Genomic DNA, 16,077 nt, shown 5'->3' with positions numbered 1-16,077 from the left:
TCTGTCTGAAATTTTAATTCAAACTAATTCATATCTTTGGATCCACAATGTTTGTTCAGAATTAACACGTGGGCCGTAATTGGTTTGATTTATTATTGTCACATACATTAGTATACAGTGAAAAGTATTGTTTCTTGTGCACTATATAGGCAAAGCATACAGTACAGGTAAAGGAGAGTGTGTGGGATGTAGTGTTAGAGTCATAGCTACGGTGTGGAGAAAGATCAACTTAATGTGAGGTAGGTTCGTTCAAAAGTCTTAGAGGTGAAGAATCTATTCTTGAGTCAATGAATACTCGTCCTCAGACTTTTGTATCTTTCTGCTGACGGAAGAAGGTAAAAGAGAGTATGTCCAGGGTGCATGGGGTACTTAATTATGCTGGCTACTTTTCCAAGGCAGCGTGAAGTGCAGGCTGTGTCAGTGTGTGGAAGGCTGGTATGAGTGTTGGACTGGACTGCACATCAGTCATGACCCTTTGAAGTTTTTTGCTGTCTCGGGCAAAGCAGGAGCCATACTAAACTTGATACAACCAGAAAGAATGCTTTCTATGGTGCATCTGTAAAAGTTGGTGAGAATCATAGCGGAAATGCCAAATTTCCTTAGTCTTCTGAGAAAGTAAAAGAATTGGTGGACTTTCTTATCGGTAACGTCGGCATTGAGGGACCAGGACAGATTGTTGGTGATTCGAACCCCTAAAAGCTTGAAGCTCCTGACCATTTCTACTTTGTCCCCATTAATATAGACAGGGGCATGTTTTCCACTATGCTTCCTGAAATAGATGACTATCTCCTTCATTTTGTTGACATTGAGGGAGAGATTATTGGCATCTCACCAGTTCACCAGATCCTCTGTCACATTCCTGTACTCTGTCTCGTCGTTGTTTGAGATCCGACCCACTACAGTGGTGTCACCAGCAAACTTGAAAATCACTTTGGAGGAAAATTTGTCCACACAGTCATAGGTGTATAAGGAGTATAGTAAGGGGCTGAGGACACAGCCTTTTAGGGCACCAGTGTTGAGGGTGATCGTGAAGGAGGTGTTGTTGCCTGTCTCCACTGATTGTGGGTTAGGAAATCCCAGATCTAGTCACAGAGGGAGGAGCCGAGCCACAGGCCATGGAGTTTGGAGATGGTTTTGTGGGATTGATAGTGTTGAAGGCTGAACTGTAGAGTCCAGTTAATTTAAAGTGATCAATTGCTCTTCTATCAACTAATTCCTTATACAGTCCAAGTTTGAATAACTTTGGCTGAGATTTGTGCTTTATTAGGCTGCGCCAAATTTGCTCTTTAATATAAATTTATGCACAGTTGGTAATTATAGATCAATGAAAGGAGTTATAACCATGTTTAAAATGGTGAAGTTAAGTAGTTTGTTTTTGAAAGTGTGCTGTGCTCTGAACAAAATCACTGCTGTGCTGTTGATCAGTTTAATTTATAATGTCACACAGGGAAGGATAATTGTTCCTTTCCTGCATTATGCTGGGGCCGCATGCCCTTGTGCAAATATCAGACAGCAGTAACCACAAGGGCATATTGTGCTATAGTAGTGTCATTTTGTGTTGAATCCACTTTGTACTTTGCTGTTTTCCACTCCAGTTGCTGGCTAGTCATTTCTTCCATTATTGAACCAACTGGCATCAATGCTATGTTGAATTTATTTATGGGAGGAAATGAGCAAAGTGTATACAGTAGGCTCTAACTTCCTCCCTTTGTAAAAACTTAGAAGAGCAAGTAATTCAGTAGTCATCTTGGAATTTAAAGTAGATTCTTTATTTTGACATTAAATTGTTTATCGATGGTATTAAATTTAATTAAAGTACACTGTGCTTAACTTGTAATATTGAATTTAGGGAGAAGAACATTTTATTTAAAAATTCACATGGGCCTTAATATTAGTAAATCCAAACATTGTTTAAACAATTCAAGGTTAATATTTTCAATAATGTAGATGTGAATTCAAAAATTTGATTTTCTAGGAACAGTTTAACAGATATGAGCGAGCGATCTATGCAGCCTTAAGTGGAAATCTCAAACAGGTAAAATATGCAAATTTTAAGGTTCTGTCATTGTAGATCACAGTTCTTAAGAGAATCTTTATAGAAAATACAGAACAATGTTCAAATATTTGTGTCCCTGCAGTGTTACAATAACTTACTTATATTGTAGCTCCTTTCAGTGTGTGATACTTGGGAAGACTGTGTATGGGCATACTTCAGAGTGATGGTGGATAGTCTTGTAGAACAAGAAATTCGTGCATTAAGCACTCCTGTGCATGAATTAGAAGAGTTACCTAAAGAGTACACTGAAGCTAAGTAAGTACAAACTCAAAAGCATTTCTATCTCATTTGTTTTACCTGAAGCCTTCTTGCATACAAGCATACAAATTGGAATTCTTTAGATCAAGTAAACACAAATCCTATTTTGTACATTTCAGTTGGACCCTAGAGGCAATATTTGAGGAGCTGCAGGCAACAGATAAAAAGGTAGGAGAAAACATGAGATGAAATGTTCTTTTCCTGTATGTTTTAAAATACCAGTTTTAGTTTGAAATTTGCAGAAACTAATCTCTCATTTTCTGACTGGCACTGTCCAAAGCAAATTGTGAAATGCAATTTGATCAGATTTTCTTTCATTGTGAAATGGTACCCCACAGCTTATTTTTCAAAGCAGAAGTTTACAATTTTATATTTGATCTTTTATTTTTCTAGCATTTTTAATATTTAAAAAATGCGCTAAGCGGAAGGAAAATAGTTGGTTGCTATATTAAAGGAGACATTAGGAATGACTGAAACCTTACTGAAAGGAATTGGTCGAGAAGAGGCTTTTTTCAAAAAGTGGTAAGAGACTTAAGAAGGAAATTCTAAAGTGTTGGACTGTGGCAGTTGTGAGCTGTGCTGGCTTGTAGTGCAGGATCCCAGAATGGAAACCTGGCTCAAAGACTAACTTTTTTTATCAAACATGGAGGAAGCAGAATCACAGGCCGCTAATTGGTTTTTAACCAATAAAAGAAAACATTAGTTAAACATGAAAGAAATGGATTATAACACAATATTCCTTTACTCTCCCTTAACAACAAATACAGACAGGTTTTAAAACTAACATAGATGACAAAGAACATTTGAAGTTCCAGTGTTAGCACACTAAGTTTGTGGTTTATGAACTTTTCAGAATTTTCCCAGGTAGTTTTTATAGGCTTGTTTTCACCACTTTTAGCAGTTAGTCCTGTCAGGGTTTTGAATTGCTTTCGGTTTCCTCTGCCTCAACTGGCTTACAATTTCTTCTCACTATCAGTTGCTGGTAACTTCCAAGTCCTGGCTTCATAATAGAATTACTTCAAAACTTCCAGTTGCCTCCAAAAGTTTCCTTCCAGCTATAAATGTAATTCAGTAGAATAGCTTCTTTAACTCAAGGTTCTTGATTCTTTTTTGATTTTTTTTTTTCTGGAGCATATCTTAGTTTCTATTCATTTAGCTTCAGTATTCTGAAGTCTATTTTCTAACATCATTCTCTGGGTTTGTTGAGCTGGCTTTCTTGATGTTTACTCCATTTTTACAGCCTTTCTCAACCAGGTCCTTCACAACCCTCAAAAACATCTGCCACACATTTGTTATACTTAAGAATATGAGAGTGCTCCAGCACCAGCCTTTCTCTCTGATTTCTAAACTTGTTGCTGGGGCAAATCGCTTTGGACTTCAGCAGGAACTGAAGTTAACTCCTAAATAACCAAGCATTTTTCAACACATAATCTATCCAAGCACCAAAATATTAAACCTATAATGTTTTGCCCATCCAAGTATAAATCCCATAAATCTATCTTTGGGTTTCTTAACACTACCTAATATTGAATAATGCATATAATATACATATATATGAATAAGATTGGCATCAAAGGTGACGCAGCATTAAATGATGCTATCAAATGCTTAGATGTGCTCAAATGATATTTATGTGAATGGTAAAATTAGTTTTTTTGTATTGTAGCAAGTGTTGGAGGAGAATAAAGCTCACTACCATGTCATTCAGAAATTTATAATCTTGGGAGACATTGATGGTGAGTTTTTGTTTAAAGTAGATTGAGTGGAAGTATGTGTATGGATGCACACATTCTATAAATGTATTATTATGCAAATTTTATATGATGTTTTGTCCAGTGGCATGGTGGCACAGTGGTTATCACTGGTGCCTCACAGCGCCAGGATCCCGAATTTGATTCCAGCCTTGGGCAACCGTTTGTGTGGAGTTTGCACGTTCTCTCCATGTCTGAGTGGATTTCCTCCAGGTGTTCTGGTTTCCTTCCACAGTCCAAAGATATGAAGTTTAGATGGATTAGCCATGCTAAATTGTCCCCTAGTGTCCCAAAATTAGCGAGGTAAATGGGATTACAGGCGTAGATTGGGCCTGGGTAAGATATTTTGTCAGAGAATTGTTGCAGACTCAATGGGCCAAATGGCTTCCGTCTGCACTGTAGGGATTCTATGATCTGATGCAATTATTTTGTGGAAAATAGGTCTAATGGATGAATTTCAAGATTGGTTAGCGAAATGCAGAGCTGTCCTTCCAGCACATCTCCTTCGATTTATGACTCATCTTGTGTTGTTCTTGTGGAATTTGGGCATACAGACAAAGGTAAACCTGTTTATTGCATCCTAGTGTTGTTACGTGAAGGAAGTTTCTCATGAGAGTATTTGTAAATAAACGTGTAAATTGAAAACCACATTTCAATTTATTTTGGTTTTAAATTCCATAAAGTTTAGTTAGATTTAAGGTGAATTCCATCTGGGTAGTTGGGCACTAAGCTGACAATGAATACCACTTCCTCTCTTTGTTTTTTCATCAAACAGTCTGACCAAGAGTTAATGAAATTCATCCTGAGAATTAAAAGTTTGAGTAATGAATTTATGTGTTACTAGAAAATAAGAGCTCATGTCAACCCCAATGATATCTCTCTTTTCTTAAATTAAGTGAAAAAGTTGAAAATGTAGCTGTTATCCTGGAAAAAACAAGGGTCACTGTTAGGAAGACCTAACAGTGACCCTTTATCATTAAATTTAATAAACACGTTTATCATATCCTGCTGGAAGTGGAAAACTGTCCTTTTCCTCTTGTCTGCACCCTACCCAAACACATTAGAATCTACTATAGGAGATTTTTATGAAATAATACTTTACTTTTTTCAGGAGGACGTTTGTATGGATATTCTCAAAACTTATATAGAGGTAAGATAATTAAATTAACTTTTTTCCAAATAACACTACAATACTTCTGCTTTTTGTATTAATATACCTGCTGATTTATAAATGTCTCATCACTTGACAAATTATTTTAATGATTTTGCATTGGAGCAGCCACACCATTGTGATGTTTATTGCCATGTGTTCTGCCTTTTTGCCCCCCTGCAAGCAAATTTGGCATATTATTGAAAATGTTTTTCCAAATGAAGCAATGCAGACAGAAAATGCATTACTTTTTTAAGTCAGTTTATAGAAGGAATACATAATGGCCTACTAGGTAATAGCTATTTATTTTGCTGTTGTAATTAAAAGCAACTTATTTACCTTCATGGAAATGTAGCACAGTGTGCTTTATTAAATAGTGGAGATAGGTGGATGTCTTCCGAAACATCATTAGTTTTGAATGTTGTCTTTTACAGCTTCTAATCAAAGCTAAGTACATACCTTTAATAGCATTTTATGTAAGCCACTTGCCCCTGGAGATGGCTGTCGCTCAATATTCTGCATTTTTGGAGACTATCACAGAGACGGAACAACGGAAACTATGTCTAGATCTGGCAAGAGAGGCTGGTAAGGAGAGATTTTAATTTATATTATCTTGTAATATTTAGTTCACATCAGAAGGATGCTATCTGACTCAAATGGATGAGTGAGTTTTTTTGGGAAAAATATTTCTTTCAGAAATTCCAAAAAGAATTATTGAGAATCATGAAACCAAAAGTACATTACTAAACTATGCTGGATCAGTACAATGTAATTTCAATTTCAGGATTGAGCTTCTGTATTAGCAAAATCTTATAAAGAAGTCTACTGCATTTAGCTTAGCTTTGAATGGAGTTTTTGTGTATTGGTTTTTGGAATGAGACCTTCATCTTGACTCATCTAAGATTTAATAATCTGGCATTTCTTGAAAAATTGCATCAGAATGATGGCATCATGTTGATTTTTGGCTCAACAAGATGGAAGAATTTGGGCTGAAGAAGGGTCAGCTAGACTTAAAATGTTGACTCTTCTCTCTCCACAGATGCTGTCAGACCTGCGATTTTCCAACATTTTCTGTTTTTGTTTCAAATTCCAGCATTCGCAGTTTTTGCTTTTATTCTGTGTAAATAACCTATGCCTGTTTTATACTGCACCCTGATTTCCTCTTACGTATCTGATCCTGCAAATTGTCCACTAACACACTGCCATTCGTTAATATTACTCTGTCCTGGTGCAAGAATATCTCTCTCAAATTTCCATAATTAATGTTAGTTAACTGTAAATTTAGCCTAACACCTTATGCACAACAGGACACAGTCATATCTCAAGTTTTATGGCTTTCTTTATCTTGTGTGTTTTTAAAAATATTTCCTCACTGAAACTTAAAATGTATTTTCTGTATCTTTGTGGCTTCAGAATGATTAGCATTAAAATGTAAATGCATCCTTGATTATATTAAACATGTTGCACCTAATATGCTTAAATAGAGTCAAACCCTTTTTTTCCATCATGAAGAGGGGCACGGAAAGAATATAGGAGAAACAGGTTGCAGCTACAGCATTTTTCAGGGCTTCACAATTGATGAATTACTTTAATCAGGTCACTGTTGTAAGGATGGAATACATAGCAACTAATTTATTCACAGCAAGGGCCACAATTAGTAATGTGATCAATGAAAAATTGATTGGTGTTAGCTGATGTTGGTTGAGGAATAGATGTTACTCAGAAAAGCAGGAGAGCTCCCTTGAGGTTCTACAGATGGGCCATTTGTCTAAGAGGGCAAAAGGGCCTTTGTATTAAAGTTTAACTGAAAGATAATGCCTCTGTGGTGCTGCAGTGAAATGTCAGATTATGTTCATGTCTTTGAAGGGCAGATTGAAGTTTGCAAGCCAAGAATCCCACCTAAATGTAGTGTTGGGTCTTGCACTTCCTTTGATTCCAATTGTTTATGCTATTTAAAGTTAATTTTTACATTCTGCCTTATGAAATTTCAATATAATTTTGGTGTAGGTTAATTTGCTATGCCATTTCAGGAAATTCCAGATCAAAATAAAAATGCTAAATCAGATGCTGTGTTTCAGGGAATAGAAAAGGTGCTTCTGAATTGAAGCACTAGATTTGTATTTCTCAAAGTGTTTTACATGTTGGGCCATAATTTCCGAGCCTCAGAATGTTGTATCAGGGTGGGTGCACCTTTGTAAGTTCTCACATAAGGTTTGCACAGCAATGCAAACTTCCCTTGGCCAATTGCTCTGCGATAGTTCTGGTTGGGTTGCACCAATAGTTAGCTGAAAAAGTCATAAGAATTAAAACCTCTTCTAATTTCTGAGTAATTATTGCATAGACCCATACCAACACCCACCCCTCCCATAAATACACCCCCCTCCCCCCCCCCCCCCCCCCAAGGTATCGCCCCCACTCTCCCTGGAGGACTCAAACCACACCCAATTATATCTCCCCCCAATCCATCGGCCAGGCCTGACTCATCACCTTCCCACCAAGGTCTCGTTCCTCACCTGCAATCCTACTTGTTTACGTTATACACTTTCCTGGTCTTTGAATCTGCCTGTAAAGTAAAAAAGTGGCTGTGGCTTCAGCTGCAGATTGCCACTCTGAGGAAGTCCAGGCCCGTTGAAGTAATTGTTTTCTGTTGTTTTCAAAATAGTAGCTAAATGATTTAAACTATTATGGTAATCTGCAAATGATGAATATGGTTTAAGTAGAGTTTTTTGAAGAAATGCCTGTAAGTACATTCTTGGATGAATATTTTTTTAATTGGAACATCTTTCCAAAATTATTTTGTAGACCTTGATGTACCAGCTGTGACCAAGTGTGTTGTAGAAAACATCCGGAAAAAGGATGCCGAAGAGTTTACTCACCATGACCTATCACCATCTCTGGATACTGCTACTACCAAAGTGAGTATAATTTTTTGCATGGGCCTGTTTAATGTTCATTGAAGAAACATTGGGCGGCACAGTAGCACAGTGGTTAGCACTGCTGCTTCACAGCTTCAGGGACCTGGGTTTGATTCCCGGCTCGGGTCACTGCCTGTGTGGAGTTTGCGCATTCTCCTCGTGTTTGCGTGGGTTCCCTCCAGGTGCTCTGGTTTCCTTCCACAGTCCAAAGATGTGCGGGTTAGGTTGATTGGCCTTGCTAAAATTTCCCCTTTGTGTCCTGAGAGGCATAGGTTAGAGGGATTACTGGAGAAAATATGTAGGGATATGGGTGTGGGGCCTGGGTGGGATTGTGGTCAGTGCAAACTCGATGGGCTGAAGGGCTTCTTTCTGCAGTGTAGGGTTCTATGATTGTCACCCCAATTTAATTTTAGCAAAAAATGATTACTGCAAGAACAAAATGGGATTTTGTCATGTGTTGCTTTCAGAAGTTGTTTATTTATCTCCAACCTGTTCTGTTTGATATGGTTGTGCTAAGTTGTGATTTATTTAATGAAAGATTCCAGCTACCATTTGAGTTGTTAGTTTATGAAATACTTTGCTTAAAATATTGGCTTGTCTGCCACACAATAAATATTAAAGAAAGGTTTTAACAGAATAAAATTGAATGTTTTTTAATTTTGCAAGCTGATTCAAATAATGGATAACTTTTACAGGAAGATCGTATGAAAATTAATGTAATTGAGTGGTTGGTGTTTGATCCTACACAAAGGGCTGAGGCACTGAAACAGAGCAATGCTATCATGAGGAAATTCTTGGGTATGTGGTTTTGTTTCATCTACACAGTTTTAAAAGTTCAATAAATATTGCAATTAATTTTCTTTAAATTTGTTTTTGTTTTCATGACTCAGTGAAATTGGAGTAACCCATTGTTAGTTGCATATAGCTTGGTCATCATTTTGAGTTGCCATTACTGGCCATGGGCATTCCTTGGCCTAGAACTTCAGCTGTGCACTTCTTTCTGCAGGCACGAAACAGCCTGAAACCTTCCAGTACGATTGGTCACTCATCATAAGCTAGTCATTTGTTACATCTCATATTGGTGTAGGCAGATGCACTGGCATCAGGAGTGTGTTATCCACATTAAGCCAACATCAGCATGTTATTGAAATTGCAGTCTTTCTTTTAATATTAATGTACAACATGGCAATACTAGCCACAGGCTGAACTTGTGCAGCAAAATAGTGTTTGCACTCAGGCAAACCAACATGCTTGCTTGAATGTAGGTCTTGGAGGAACAAGAATGTTCTTTCTCACCCAAACTCGTGAAAATAATGTAAACCTAGCCTGATAACACACCCTTTCTCACATTCTCGAAGGCTGCTGTGAATCAGTAATGGCTTGATCTGCAGTCACAATTCACTAGCTGCTGTATGCAGCTCATTGACTCTATTGAAATGAGGTTGATAGCTCACCAGCTGTTGGCATTCGCAAAATTCCATTATGTTCATCCCTGCGGCCTTGAGCAAGTTATAGTTTAACGTACATGAATGAAAAGACTGCTTGGCACGTTCCCACAGCTGAGATATTTTCCCTATTTTTTGCATGTATTGTATTTGTAGAAGGTATCATGTATCCACACATACAATAATACCAACTTGTAACTAGGATTTCTCCTTTCACTTTGTCTTCCTACGCAGGCCTTTTTTTTTGCATGCTTTTCAGATGTTCTATTATTGATGAAGTCTGTTGCATTTTATCTTTCATATGTTTTATATTTTTATTTTCGAATAGTTAACAATCTTTTGATTAGTTAATTTGATAAGAATGCAGAAAAATATCTACAGATTACTGGTACATGCATAATTAACATTTAGGATGTTAATAGCAATATTAGTAACATTAAAGATAAAAAATGATTGAAATCACCTTTAATCATTCTGAAATAGTTTCTCAAGTGGTTTGGATGAAAAAAATCCCATCATTTCATTTTATTTCATTTGTTAAATGTCAGTTACTGTCTTCTAACTGTTACAGTATCTAGCTGTCCCTTAATTTAGTGTGCCACGTCCACCTTTCTTAGCAGCTTGTTCCAGCTGTTGATCACTCTGTGTGAAGAAGTACTTTGTGAAGTTTGTTATAATTTGTTTGCGCCAATAACTGAAAATAATAGTTCATATTTATTTATTCCATTTGATATTCAATATTCTATAAGATTCCCTCTGAGAAATTTGATTTGGACGCTGAGTACCCCTTAACTGTCACATCATAGCTTGCAGGTGTTGGATCAGAAAGAAGTAATGCAAATGATTCCTCACGTAAAATGAACTAAGTGATGGGTAAATACAATGTATTCTGTAATTTAAATGCTATATTTTTGTTTTCTAGCTTCTAAGAAACATGAAGCAGCTAAAGAGGTGTTCAGCAAAATTCCGCAAGATTCTATAGCTGAGGTATACGCAAGCTGGGATGATTATGGGATGGATTTCATGCCACCAGCAGAGGAAGAAAATGCTATCCGGGAACATTTGTGCATAAGGGCTTATCTGGTAAGTTTGCGGGAGATGATTCACAGTCTTGCAGTTTTAGCAGTGAAATCATGCTTGGATGCAGAACAGAAATATGGTCATATTGTTGTGTGCCCAAAATTATCCCTTCAATTTTGAATGAAGTTTGATGATGGACCATCTTTAGTTTAGAGTTATATGAACATTTAATTGGCCAGCACCCAAAGATAAAATTAATGATTTCAGCCCATTAATGCAAAAAGAGTCTGCTTGAAGGTTTTGCATTCTGATAAATGCTCCCTTGTACTTTTTTCTGGAGCTCAATTTTATAACGGCAAGTCAGCTATTTTACAGATATAATGATTCAAAAACCTCTTGCCTGTGAAAGCATCTCATTTCACTCTTTTCTTGTATTGAAGAATGTTTTTATGTACTCTTAACCTTTTATTCTAACATTAAATTTTATCAATTATGCTCTTTTCCAGGAAGCTCATGAATCATTCAATAAGTGGTTTAAATGGATGCAATCTGCACCTCAGGAACCCACCACTCCCGTAGGCGCAAGTTTCACAGAGACAGTGGCTCATGAGCATAAACAGAAGAAGTTCCAGGTTCGAAGTATATACAGTTTCAACTATTGGGATGTATGTTTTATTACATTTTTTTTTAAGATTAATGATGTTTTTCCCGAAACAGAGTGATTATAAGAGATGGACTGACGATTTGGATAGCTTCACCAGTGAAGTAAAAGAGAAGATCTGTAACGTCTTGCTTTTTGTGAATGGAGGATGGTTGGTTGACATCAGAGAGGTAAACTCAAAATGGAATATTTTGTTGAGCATAAACATTCTGAATCATTTATCTAGTAAAGATCAAAAGGAAAGATGATTTTCATAGCATTTTTGGTGTCCTTAATTGTTTTACAACCAATGGAAAGGTGAGATAGAGAAAAACAGATACAGACCTCTTAGCCCTAACATCAGTAATAGGAGAAATGCTTGAATCTATTGTAAAGGATGCAAATTGCCTGTGTGTATGCAGGAGAGATGTGTTAGTCATCAATAAGCTAAATTGTTGAGTTCAGTAATGATAATTGAATACCAGAGCTGGCTAGCACATGCTACATTGATACAACAAGATCAATAGGTCTTCCTGCCAAGATGTGTGATAAATTCTTTTGATTATAATTAGTGTTTTTGTCATGATAAGCAACAACTTATAAATCAAGTGATTTATCTCAAATGGCTTCCCATTCTTCTCAATAAATTAAGTAGAAGTTGGAGTGGCTGACTTCTACATGACTCACCATCTTGGCATGTAAAAAGTTGATAAAATTAATTTGATCAAGGAACAATAAGGAGTAGTCATTACTATGGTAAAAGCAAAATACTGAGGGTGCTGGATACTTGAAATAAAATCAACGTGTTGGAAAAATTCAACAGGTCTAGCAGCATCTGTGGAGAGAGAAGCAGCATTAAGTTTTCAGTCCAAAATGACTCTTCGGCACTGAAGAGAAGTAGAAATGTGATGGGATTTATGCAGCTGAAAAAGTGATGGGTAGAGGAGGGAGGTGGGTGTGGTGTTGCAGGTGAAACAGTTGGGGAAGATCAGAGATGGCCTCATGGTTTAGGGAGATTAAGTACCAAAGATGTCATGGAACAGAACGCAAAGGGGAGCGGTAATGATTGCAGTAAAGAAATAAAGCACAAGTTAGTAATAACAGAATAAAGGTCATCTTAGTCTGAAAGTAAAAACAAGATATAAACTTGCACTTGGCAAAAAAAAACCTCCTTTACATTGGAGGGAGACCAAATGCAGGTTGAGTCTGCAAGGATGATCTTGGCTTTCTGGTTGCTTGCCTTTTCAGTTCACCTTCTTGCTCTCGTGCTCGTATTTCTGTCCTCATTCTGCTACAATATTCCATCTTCCAATTAGGCACTTTACAGCCACCATGACTCAACAATAAGTTCAACAACTCCAGACTATGAACTTGCTCCTCCATTTTGATTTTTTTCGTTGCCTTGGAGTGAGATGAGAAATTTAGGCTGGAATTCTCTGACCTCGCCCGTGGCTGGGATTCTCCGGTTGTGCTGCAAGGAATGGAATTTTGGCTGAGTGCCGAATTCACCATGCTTGCTGGTAGCAGTGGCAGAGCGAATAAAATTGGAGAATCCTGACCTTGTTGATTGTAAGAATGCTGCTCATCATGGAGGATACTCAGGAATGAGATGGAGGATTTTTGATCTTTCAGGAAATCAAGGAATATGGGGAGTGAGTTGAATAGTCGGCTAAAGATCAGCTGTGATTGCGACGAAAGCAGAACAGGTTCAAAGGGCTGCATGATCTAGTCTTACTTCTTACGCTTTCACGTCACTTCCAAAATTGTTTTATTCCTTTGTTTAAATTTTTTTACATCTTTTTATCAAGTTGGTTTACTAATACTTCATCCTATTATCTACTTCTATGAAACAATTCAGCATTCCCCTTCTGTGTCTGCTGTTCACTCTGGGCTTGCCAGTTCCAAAGATTTACACCCTGAGAATTAATAAATTTGTCACCTCATTCTTTGGCAAAGAAAAGTCTAAATGGTGGACAGTGTTCATGGTCTGAAGTTTTTTTAAACTCAGTGCTAATTCCAAAGGCTGCAAAATTAAAGGGCTAGTTTACCTTTCATCCTCCTGTTCTGGTGAAATACTAACCTATTTTCTTTCTCTTTCAAATACTAACCAGTCCACTGTGTGTTTGTTTTTCTAGCATTTTTTTGTTTTTATCGACATGGTGGTTACTTGCTTTTGTAGCTCTTGTTGGCTCAACAGAATGAGGAAAATAGTTAAATTTCCCCCAGCATTCTAGACAAAATATTGTAATTAATCTGTGCCATTTTTTCTGAAGTTAACTGAGATGTTTACTGTGACACAGGATGCTGAAGAAGATGCTGAACGCACTCACCAGTTGACTTTATTACGCCAGCTCTGCCTACCAATGATGTGCTTCTTACTTCACACAGTATTGCACAGCACTAAACAGTATCAGCAGTGCTTAAAACTGGCTGATGTCATTGCATCAGAACAACACAAGCTTTATCAAGTAAGTTGCGTACTGAGATTTGCTATCCATGTAGAATTTTTTGTTTAAAGCTGGTTTTATTTGTAGGATTTCTTAATAGATAAATGATTTGAATATGTAAGCACAATGTGTATCAGTTACATATTTAAAAATGCTATTCAAACCATTTATTGCATTGGCTGAAGCTTGCTGTTCCATAACCAATTTTAAAACATGTTTAGGAGTCCCTAAAAGGCTAAAATAATTTAGCGCAATAATGTGAGACTTTGGTGGACATGGTAGACCTGCCTAAGGGATCATTCACAATTGTATAAGTGATATATATGCTTTTTAAAGAACGTATCTGGATGAGCGCTTCTGCTAAAGGTGATTATCAATAATGTGAATTTTAATGTTTAATTGTTGTGTTATTGATTTTGTAAATAAACTGTATAATTTTTCTGATTTTAATGCTGTTTTGGAAATAACGTTTCAGTTATGATTCTAAAATGCCTGCAGCACAGTAGGCAACCATTCAGCCCATTGCATCTGTGCTGTTTCTCTGAAGCACCCTGTAACCCTGCAAATTCTTTTACTTCAGCTATTAATCGAGTGTGCTTTTGAAAGCCACAATTGAATCCGTCTACTTCACATTTTCAGACACTGCATTCCAGATCCTAACTTTGCAGCAAAGACCTTATCGCAAGAAATCTTCCCACCTCCACTATGCACAGTACCCAGTCTGCCTGACTGCCCCAACAACTTCCCTCACTTTTGTCAGAAAATGATGCACATTGGGAAGGAAGCTAAAAGAATTAAAATAGCTCTTTAAGGGGGAAAAGATATTAACACGAATACAGTTATGGCTATCACTGAATGTTCAGTCTTATTGTGTTCAATGAAAATGGACTTCTGCTCTCTCTTAATTCTGAAATCCTTGACTTCTGATGTTGCCGTGAATGTAAAATGTGTTGCGAAGATTTTATGCTGAATGCAATTAAGTATGGTGTAAAACTCTTGAGTTTGATTTAACAATTTGTTTTTGCCTTTCCTTTAATACAACAGGTATTTTCCAAAGAGGAAATGACAAAGTTTTTACGTTTGCTGAGAGAGTCATCAATCATGCTATTGGATCAGAATCTTGATCCATTGGGATATGAATTACAGCCCTAGTGAATATCTGTGAAAGACTGTGATACTACCAATATGCAGGCTTCTTCACGGACAATTCCCTCTTCCCTAATTTTTGTTTTGGCAGTTTGGTTAGTGGGAAAATTGAGATACTTTGATTTGCAATTTTATTGGAAGTTTGTAATTTTTTGTACAAAAATCTTTTTCAACCTTAAAGCAGTATGTCAACTGTATGATTTATATTTTGTAATTATTTGCAATTATTACAATAAAATGGAAAAGTTTCAAAGTGTTGTACTGATGGAATCATCCTTGTTCTTCTCATTAAAAAATATTCTGTGAATTCTAAGATCATACTCATCCCATACATTGAACAAGTTGGCAATCAGTAAGATGCAATTTGATATTTCTATTAATGCCAATATTATTCAGCTTTCTATTTATCTAAATTTTAAATTACTTTAATATAGCTATGCATGTTAATACACAGTTTTTTGTTGAAGCACATGAAATAGTTTAAATACAGCAAAGGTGCAATTTAGTTAACTTTTGGTCAACATTTGCTTTTTTTAAAAAAAGGACATAATCCAGGTTGAAAGTTCTGTGCAGCACCAAAGGAGTGTTGCTTTGTTGGAGTTGCAATCTCTCATTTAAAGTGCAATCTTGTCCGGCCTCACGGATGGATTCCAAGACATCATTCAAAGGACAACAGGAGAGTAGCATATAAATTTACAGTTCATTTGACCAACTGGTCTATGCCAGTGTTTATGTTACATAAATGCTTCTTCTGTCCTGGCATGCATTTATTCTTCAACCAACATCGCTAAAATAGATGAAGTGACAACTAACCTGTTATTTGTGGGGCCTTGCTGTGTGCAAATGCGCTGTTCCATTTCTTGGTTACTTCATTTTAAAAATATTTAGTTGGTTAAGAAATACTTTAGAATATCCTGAAGGCATCAAAAGCATTTTCTAAATATCATATTTGTTCTTCGAAAATCTGAATTTTACTTTGTTTTGCTGTAATCTTGTTAAAGCAGTGCTCTTTGACATAAATTGATGTCCCATACCATTAACCAAAAGTCACAAAACAAATAAAGTTAGTGTGGCATTCAAATGATTTTTTAAAACTTGTATCTGTTGAGTGGACAAATTTCAAAACCGCGTTCTGAAGGGATGTGGGAATTGCCTATCAAATAGCAACCTGAGCATCAGACTATTTCATCTCCTGCTAAGAGATGGTATGCAGTATGTCAGATTGGACGGTTGGAATTCTCCAGCCATT

The 16,077-nt window shown here is 36.7% G+C and overlaps 1 protein-coding gene across 1 annotated transcript in view; it reads left to right on the top strand.

Annotated features, from left to right (window-relative positions):
- The window catches only part of nup107 (nucleoporin 107), a 46,818-nt gene extending 30,993 nt beyond the window's left edge, over positions 1-15,825 (top strand). The window contains exons 15-28 of the mRNA XM_080191120.1: positions 1,976-2,035; positions 2,166-2,311; positions 2,434-2,482; positions 3,981-4,050; positions 4,507-4,625; positions 5,177-5,215; positions 5,650-5,800; positions 8,018-8,130; positions 8,826-8,928; positions 10,498-10,658; positions 11,102-11,227; positions 11,313-11,426; positions 13,536-13,703; positions 14,727-15,825. Coding sequence (XP_080047246.1) covers positions 1,976-2,035; positions 2,166-2,311; positions 2,434-2,482; positions 3,981-4,050; positions 4,507-4,625; positions 5,177-5,215; positions 5,650-5,800; positions 8,018-8,130; positions 8,826-8,928; positions 10,498-10,658; positions 11,102-11,227; positions 11,313-11,426; positions 13,536-13,703; positions 14,727-14,834 — 1,527 coding nt within the window. The 3' untranslated portion in view covers positions 14,835-15,825. The remainder of the gene's footprint in view (positions 1-1,975; positions 2,036-2,165; positions 2,312-2,433; positions 2,483-3,980; positions 4,051-4,506; positions 4,626-5,176; positions 5,216-5,649; positions 5,801-8,017; positions 8,131-8,825; positions 8,929-10,497; positions 10,659-11,101; positions 11,228-11,312; positions 11,427-13,535; positions 13,704-14,726) is intronic.
- The last annotated feature ends 252 nt before the right edge of the window (positions 15,826-16,077 follow it).

Source organism: Carcharhinus amblyrhynchos, chromosome 6, assembly GCF_965287045.1.
Source record: "Carcharhinus amblyrhynchos chromosome 6, sCarAmb.v2.hapA, whole genome shotgun sequence".
Lineage (NCBI taxonomy): Eukaryota > Metazoa > Chordata > Chondrichthyes > Carcharhiniformes > Carcharhinidae > Carcharhinus > Carcharhinus amblyrhynchos.
The sequence above is the reverse complement of the archived record's forward strand: the minus strand, read 5'-3'. Positions and strand labels throughout refer to the sequence as shown.